Here is an 8,572-nt window from a genome sequence, read left to right as displayed (position 1 = left end):
TAGTATGAATATACCAGAGCTTGTTCATCCATTCCTCTATAGTGAAGATTTTTGGTTGTTTCTATGTTTTTGCGGTTGTGGAAATTGCTGCAGTAAACACAGGTGCACATAGATGCTTTTGTGCTGTGTTCTTGATTTCTTCAGCGTATGTAGCCAGTAGAGAGACTGCTGGGCCATAAGGTACTTGTATTTGCACTTGTTTAAGGAAGTGCCATCCTGATCTCCATTGTGGTTGTACAATTCTACAGCCCTACCAGCAATGTAAGAGCCTTCCTATCTCTCCACATCCCTCCAGTATTTATTATTTTCTATTTTATTTAATTTTGTCAAAAGTCACAGTGCTAGGTGTTATCTCATTGTTGGTTTAATTTTCATTTCTTTTATTGCTAATAATCATGAACATTTCTTCACATGGTTGTTAGGCCTAGATGTTGTCTTTGGTAAATTGTCTATTCATGTCTTGTGCCCATTTAAAAAAAAATTCGATTACTTGTATTTTTCTTGCTAAAATATTATAGTTTCCTTAGATTTTGGAGAGTAAGCCTTCACCTGATGTATTATTACTGAATGCTTCCTAATCTGTGGGCTCTGTTGACTCTTTCGATGCACTCTTTGAATGTCATATTGTTAGCAGGCCCATCACTGTAGAGGATGGATGAACAAGCTATGGACAGTTTTCACTATGTTCAGTGTTGTGTTCGTGCCTTGTGTTAGAGTCCTTAAGTTTGTCCCTGTTTTTCTTCTTATTGATGGTCTTAATGATTGTGTGGCTTACAGTTCGGTCTTCGATCCATCTTAAGTTGGTTTTTGTACATGGCGTGAGGTATGGATCTTGTTTCATTCTATTGCAGATAAAGACCCATTTTTTCCAGCACCATTTGTTTAAAAGGCTATTCCTTGCCCAAATTAATGTGTTTTGGTTCTTTATTAAAACTTAGGGGTCTGTAGAACCTGGCTGTATTTCTGGGTTCTCAATTCTAATTCATTAGTCTTCAGATCTATCATTGTACCAGTATCAGGCTGTTTTGATTACCTGGACTATATAGTCAGTTTTAAGGTCTAGGAGTGAAAGGTCCCCTACTTTGCTTTTGTCTTTCGTTAGTGTTTTATTTATCTAGGTTTCTTTCCTTTTCTTATGAAGTTGGCGATTAGTTTTTCCACTTCTTTGAAAAATTTGCATCAGAATTGCATTGAATTTGTAAAGCAATTTTGGTAATACTGATACTTTCACAATATTTAATCTCCCTATCTAAGAATATGGTAACTTGTTCCATTTGTCACAACTGATGTTATGTTTGAGCCTATTATCCATTGTGTCCATCCATCTCATAAATCTCCATACTTTTTTCCTGATCCTCTACCAAGGATGATATTCTTTTCAAAGGACAGGTGCCGCACTTGGCATGTTCAAAGTATAGGATACAAAAATCTCACTATCCTCACTTCTAAGGAGTATTCTTGCTGCACCTCCCCCAGGACAGGCTGGTCTGTTCTTCTGTAAGTCCCTGGTCCTGTTCCTATTCCTCACCAACTTCAAAGGCATCATTTGTCCTTTGTCTTCCTTCTTAATTGTCCAGCTTTCACTTGCATGCGATGTAATTGAACATATCATTGCGTGGATCAGGCACACATTAGTTCTCAAAATAACATATTTTCTCTTTAACACTCTAACGAGGTCCTTGGTAGCAGATTTTCCCAATGCAGTCCGTCATTTGATTTCTTGACTGCACCTTTCCTGACTGGGCAATACCAGTCTTAGGAATATAATACCCAGAAAACATGAAAGCAGGAATTAACAGAGACCTGACCACCAGTGTTCATTAGACAATAGCTAAAATGTGTGAACAACCAAAATGTCCATCAACAGAAGAGTAGATGACAAAATGTGGTATGTGCACACAAAGGAATGCTAATTAGCCATAAGGAGAAATGAGGTCCTGATGCGGGCAGCAACATGCACTAACCTTGAAATGCTATGCTTAGTATGTTAGGCGGGTCCTGCAGAGAAGCAAAACCAGTGAGTCTCGTATGTGTATAAATACCGAAAGATGCGTATAGCAAGAAGTTGCTCTTGACGTTGTAGAACCCAGTCCAGTCAAGCCCCATAGGTCAGATGTAAGCTGAAGGCTCTGTAGCTGCTGGGGCTGATCAACAGAAAAGGGAAAGATGAAGTGGGAGGACCACAGACTGGTGGGTGCCGAGTTGAATGAATCCAAGATTGGCCAAATCACTCCAAGACCGACTTCTGGTTGTTGATGGCTGTTGATGGCTCCTGGGATCAGCAGGTCCAGGAACCAGGCGCGGGCTCCAGTAGAAATGAACCAGCTTCTGCGCACTTTGAGTCTCTACAAAGAGTAGGCCCTACCCCAAATGAAACCTCCCTCAATTGCATCAAGACTGTGCCCAGATTTATTGCTTGGCTGCTTCACAAGATTCCATCATGGTGTTGACCTCATTATGTTAGATCACATCATGGAAGAACGTTGGTTCGCTCAAGTTGACAGAAAGCCTATAGTCACATTGAGGGACATACATCAGTCACAAAAGGACAGATACTATTTGATCTCATTTGTGTGAACTATAGAAACCAAAGATTATTATTAGGAGGAAAGGGAAGGAGTCTGTGCTTAAGGGAACTGAGTTAGATTCCCAAACTTACTTAGCCTACTGGCCTCTTTTTAGAAAAAAATAATATATATTATAGTATCTGCTTTTGCAGCCCCCTGGATGTTTCCAGCACTCTCTAGAGGGTGCTATCAGCCATTTTGGGGAGCACTGGTTTATATTAATGGCAGTGGAATCATTCAGAAAACACCAGTGATTGATAACAGGTGCACAACTTGAAGAATATAATCATGTCATCGGATTATACAAGTAGAAATTGTTGGGGGGAAAAAAAGAAGTAACAGGTGAATCTAATAGATATCAAAATTAGAGAACCACTGTACGGTACCCATGGTCAGGGTTGATATTAACCCTGCTCATATCCAATGTTCGTACTGGTTGTTAAAATATTTAAATATCTTCTCAATGATTAGCGAAGGCACACTGGCTCATCTCAATGACTGCTTGGGTCCCTGTGCCAGGAACTACCGGACCTCCTCCTGACAAGGGTCCTTCAAGGTAATGCCTCCAATCTCAGGACCTTCAGAATCCAGCAAGCCTTTCATGTGAGTCCAGTCACCCTTATCGCTCTGTGGTGTTCCTGAGTCCTACAGACTACCACCTACAACCTGCCAGTGACTCAATCCCTTATCAAAGAGCCATCAAGCACAGCCTCCTACCTCAGGTTCACCCCAGAACACACTGATGCCTTCCCACAAGTCAACAGTGGGAGAGAGCCACTTCCCTCTGCTTGCTATCTAGACCTGCCTTTGTCTCGTAGTCGGTGGTCACACTGATTGTATAGGAGGGGGCTTCGAAAAGTCAGGGGGAAGATGCATCCCGTTTTTCTTTAAACTTGATGAAGCCCTCTCATTTGAGAGCATATTATAGGACCAGTACTGGGCACTTTATATAAGCAATCTAATTTAATGTCTGCCTTCCTCAGATGTAAGCACTAACCTTACCTACATTTCGCAAGTAAGAACATGGAGGCTTGGGCAGATTGAGTGCTTTGTCCCAGTCACAGAGGTCACATTCAAACAGATTTGTGTGGTTGAAAATCCTTCTGAATTTTTTCTCAAATTAGTCCCCAGCGCTTCTTAGGGCCTTCGAATTAATTGAATTGAAGCTTACCGACCTCATCCTACTTTTCGGACCCCTCAATACATTCACGCATGTTTCCACTCTCACCTCCTCCCTCGGGTTTGGTGTACTGCAGGCTCACAGCCAGGGTAGCTCTCCCAGGGCTTCCCAGCCAATGTCAGGGGCCCAACAGAACAGACCAGCGACTTATGGGTGGAAATATATAGCTAGAAGCTGGGTAACTGTGAAGCCACAATAGGATCCGAGCATCAAGTAAATATCTCCCAAATGAAGGAATAAGCATTCCCTGGATCCCATTGAAAGAGCCTTGGTGGTGGTGTCAAGGGAGAGCAGGACTGCTAAGCACCTGGCCGGTGGTCCAAACCCTCCCAGTGCTCAGAGAAAGATGAGGCCGTCCTCTCTGGTAATGGTTTCCAAGGCATCAGAGACCCTGCATCAGGCCACTGTGGGTTGTAATTCACTTGATGGCAGTGGGATTTCTATTTCATTGGGTTATTCACCTCCATGCCCTACCAAACCAGGACATCAAAAAATAATTCACATACACTCGGCAACCCACCCAAAGTCCCACTCTTTGCTGCTAAAGTGATACATGGTTATGAGATTTAATCTAATCTGTGCATATACCCGGATGAGCATCCCTGATGGTGCAGTGGTTAAGCTGAAAGCTTAAGTCATTCAAGTTAACCACCTATCTTAAGTCGATGGTCAGAACCTACAATGCTCTGCAGGGGAAAGATAAGACTGTCTGCTCTACACAGATGTGCAGCCTGGGAGACCCTCTGGAGCAGTTTGACTCTGTTGCAATCAACTCAGGGACAGCCGTTGTGTGTTTTGGGATGCAGAGATGCCTGTTGTCAATGTTTTAATTTGCTAATGTTTTAAAAGAGGAAGTGAGATCTGTTTGTTGACTACTGTAGGAATATTGAAAAAGTTTATTATTGAAGTGTGTGTCTCTTTCTCTCCTCTCTCTATCTGTCTCTTTTCCTCCCCTGCAGAAATGAAGCCAGCAACAAAAACTAAACTAGTTGAGCAAGGTCCTCAGATCCTCGGTGTCCAGAGAGTCTACATTCAGACTCGGGAAGAGAAGCGCATTAACCTGACCGTGGGTAGCAGAGCCTATCTGCTGCCCAACACATCTGTGATTATTAAATGCCCAGTGAGACGATTCCACAAGCCTATGATCCAGTGGGAGAAGAATGGCCACTGCCTGCAGAACTCCAGACGCCTGGGCATCACCAAATCGGGCTCGCTCAAAATCCACAGTCTGGCAGCCCCCGACATCGGCGTGTACCGGTGCATTGCAGGGGCTGCGCAGGAGACCGTTGTGCTCAAACTGATTGGCACTGACAACCGCCTCATCGCACCCCCAGTCCTCAGAGAGCACAGGAGAGTGTATCCGGGGATGGAACACAGCCAGGACAACAGCTTGGGAGCCACGTGGCATAAAATGCAGCAAATGCGGAATAACAAAAATGACCTCTATCTAGATGATGGCCAGATTAATAGCCAGCCTATCTTAAGAGCTCTCTTGGGCCACTGCAGCCACTCTGCAGGACACACCAACTCCTGGGAGTTGAAGAATAAGCAGTTTGAAGCCGCGGTTAAACAGGGGGCCTATAGCATGGATACCGCCCAGTTTGAAGAACTGATAAGAAACATGAGTCAGCTCATGGAAACGGGCGAGATCAGCGATGACCTTGCATCCCAAGTGATCTACCAGCTGGTGGCCGAGTTAACTAAGGCACAACCCACGCATGTGCCATGGAGGAGCATCCGGGAAGAGGTGCCTCCCGCAGCTCAGCTGAGGGGGGAAATGGGAAGTGTGCCCCCAAACTCAAATGCGAGGGACTCAGGCAAGCTGACATTTAGGCCAAAGGTGCCTGTTCTTAAGAGGCAGAGCCAACCCCCTGAAATTTCATTTAATAAAACAATTCATTCAAGGATTGGCAATACAGTATTCATTACGAAAAGGACTGCCGTCATCAATATTCTGTGTGACCTTGCCACCCCCAGTGAGGTCGTATACACATGGACCAAGGATGGAGCATTGTTACAACCCTCAGCAAAGTAAGTAAAATAAGAAATGTTTTTAAGATTGGCGTGCCTTCTTAATGACTTTTCCAGTTTTCTTGAAAATATTTTCAAATTCCATTTATTCAGACTAGGTTTCCCACAGGATGCTTCTTTAGGAAGGAAACTGTAAAATATTGGTATATGTTTGTCACACATGTTTTGGAATTTTATGAATGAAACTATCACATGATTCTATTCATTATCATATTGGTGTGGTCCAAGGCTGGCCGCCCCAAGACTAAGTTCAAGTGTGTGTAGATTTTTCCCTTTGCAGAACACGTAACATTCAGAAATAAAATCAATATACTGCCATCGAAAACAGAACGTCTATTTGTAGTGACACTATACTGTGTATAAACTTCACCTCAGAACTTGCAGAGCTTCTCTTAGATCTTCAGATAAAACGTGATCATATTCATCATCAACAAGAACAGTTCAAGACGTATCCTAAAGCCCAGTGATAGGCTAGTGTTCACCCGCCTACAAGGAAGACCAGGCACTGCAACCATGACTCACATTGATACGCCAACCACCAAGGCCAACGATGAAGAAACAAATCAAGGATTTTACCAACTTCTGCTGTTTGCAATTGATGAAGGCAAGCCGTATTGATGATTGCTCGTGACTGGGATGTGGAAGTTGGGAAAGAAGAAGTACTAGTAATTGAGAAATGTGGCCTTGGTGGTAGAAATGACGCCAGATGGCATGCTGGCATTTTACACGACCAAAGACCTGTTTATTCGAAATGTCTTTCCTCAACAACCTAAATGGGGCCCTCACTCGATGAAATAACACAGGAAGCAAAACGACTGAGAAAGAGACAATGAAGAAATGAATATTATCCACCAGAACAAGGTCAGGGCTGATTGCAGCGCAGAGCGTCAGTTGCTTATAGGCCAGGTGTAGTTGGAGCTGAAGATGATGAGAACAAGTCCACAATCCCACCTGAACGTAGAGACCATCCGAAGAACAGCTTTGACCCATGCGAACATGCCTGCAGATGACATCCAGGACCACGTATGTGAAGAAAGCAAAATAATCTACCCACTTCCATCCAGTTGATTCTCATAAGAGTGACCCCACAGGGCAGAGTAGAAATGTCCCTTTACGTTCCCAAGACTGTAAATCTCTACGGAAGCTGAAGGCTCCTCTGTCTCCCCAGAGCCACTGCTGAAGTCAAACTGCTGATCTGGTGGTTAGCAGCCGAGTGCAGCCTGCACCACGCCACCAGGGCGGCTGGAAGAAAGCAAAGGGTCATCAAACAGACAGGAACAAGAGAAAAGGTTCAAATGTGCATTAGAAGAGGCTCTGAAACTAGCTCTTGATCATAGAGTAGATAAAGTGAACTGGGGGCGGGGGGGCATGATGATGTGAAAGAAATGAATAGAAGATGTCAAACTCTAGAAGGCAAAGAGAAGCATAAGGCTAAATCAGAACGTATGGCTGCAAGAAAAAAGTCCTAGAAACCTGTACTATCCTTTGAGGCCCGCACAATTCTGAAGGTGGTGTCTCGGTCTGCCGAGCCTTCCCCAAAGAAGCCTGCGTTCGTAGACTTAGATGACATCAAAACTGCCGTGTGGACCTCCTCAAGGGACTCGCAGCATGCTCCTTGGAATGTTCCTTGAGTTTGGAGGAACACAAAGGAGATCGAAGAGGCGAGATCAGGACCACGGCGAGGAAGGAGGACGGTCCCCCAACAAAAGTCGCATAGGACAAGCCTCCCCCTAAGAATGAACAGGTGCATGGTTGGGATGGGAAAAATAATCACTAGGTGTGCACATTTCTTGGATTTTTCTCCCACTTAAGCAGTTTTTAATTTTCTTAAATTTTCTTTATAAGCATCTGTAATTTCTCTGTATCCTTCCAGAAAATCCATAAAGTTTGTCCCTCTGGAAACCCCAAACCAGGCCACCGGAAACGTCAGAGCTGACCTCCCTGTCTTGACTTTAACTGGCTCAGTAGATAAGATTAGATACCAGTGTTTGGATTGGACTTCTCTCAGGCACCTTAACAAGATGAAGATGAGTGTATTACCGAGAGAACTTGCCTGCAGCCGTCCACTGATGACACAGACATGCTTAAACACATTTTGTGTGGAACAAGCTCCTCTGTGTATGAATTGGAACCCTAGCAGTAATTTTTTTTTTTTTACTTCGTGTTATAATGAAATGTACAAAGCTTGGAGTTAGAAACCCCAAAAGAAACACACTGCCAGCATTTCTCTTAGTTCTTTGAGGAACTAAGAAAAATGTAAAGCTTCGAGTGCAGTGTTGAAAGATTCTATGGGCAAGATAGTGAATGGTTTGAAGGAATTTTCGAGGAAAGAGTGGTACACAGTTATTGTACCGAAAGGAATTGATTGACGCTCAGTTATTTCATGGGGTAGTACATGATCCAGAACCAGGGGCACTAAGGGAAACAGCTGCACTGAAGGTATTGATGGAAGACAAGGCTCTAAGGATCACAAATACCAATTGAGATGTTTATCAAGCAAGGAATGCAATACAAGAAGTGCTCATTCATCTTTGCCAGGAAATCTGGAAGACTCCAGGCCAACCAATGGAAAGAGATATTCCAAAGAAAGAGGACACAACAGAATGCAGGAATGATCAAACCATTGCATCAGCATTACAGTCAAGTAAAATTTTGCTGACAGTAATTAAAAATGGTTGCAGCAACCCATCAACATGAAACTCCCATAGATCCAAGCTAGAGTCAGAAGAGGGCAAAGAACAAGCACCCAAGCCATAGGACTTTCAATCAGATCATACGGGTGTGGAAACAGAAC

The 8,572-nt window shown here is 43.6% G+C and overlaps 1 protein-coding gene across 1 annotated transcript in view; it reads left to right on the top strand.

Moving 5' to 3' along the window:
- ADAMTSL3 (ADAMTS like 3) overlaps window positions 1-8,572 on the top strand; it is a 411,606-nt gene that overhangs the window by 344,027 nt on the left and 59,007 nt on the right. Inside the window, exon 20 of the mRNA XM_045286295.1 lies at window positions 4,707-5,778. Within this exon, the coding sequence (XP_045142230.1) occupies window positions 4,707-5,778 (1,072 nt within the window). The remainder of the gene's footprint in view (window positions 1-4,706; window positions 5,779-8,572) is intronic.

Source organism: Echinops telfairi, unplaced genomic scaffold, assembly GCF_000313985.2.
Source record: "Echinops telfairi isolate 266 unplaced genomic scaffold, ASM31398v2 ScPeMD7_7;HRSCAF=31, whole genome shotgun sequence".
Taxonomy (NCBI): domain Eukaryota; kingdom Metazoa; phylum Chordata; class Mammalia; order Afrosoricida; family Tenrecidae; genus Echinops; species Echinops telfairi.
Note: the sequence above shows the minus strand (reverse complement) of the source record. Positions and strands in the feature narration are given on the sequence as shown.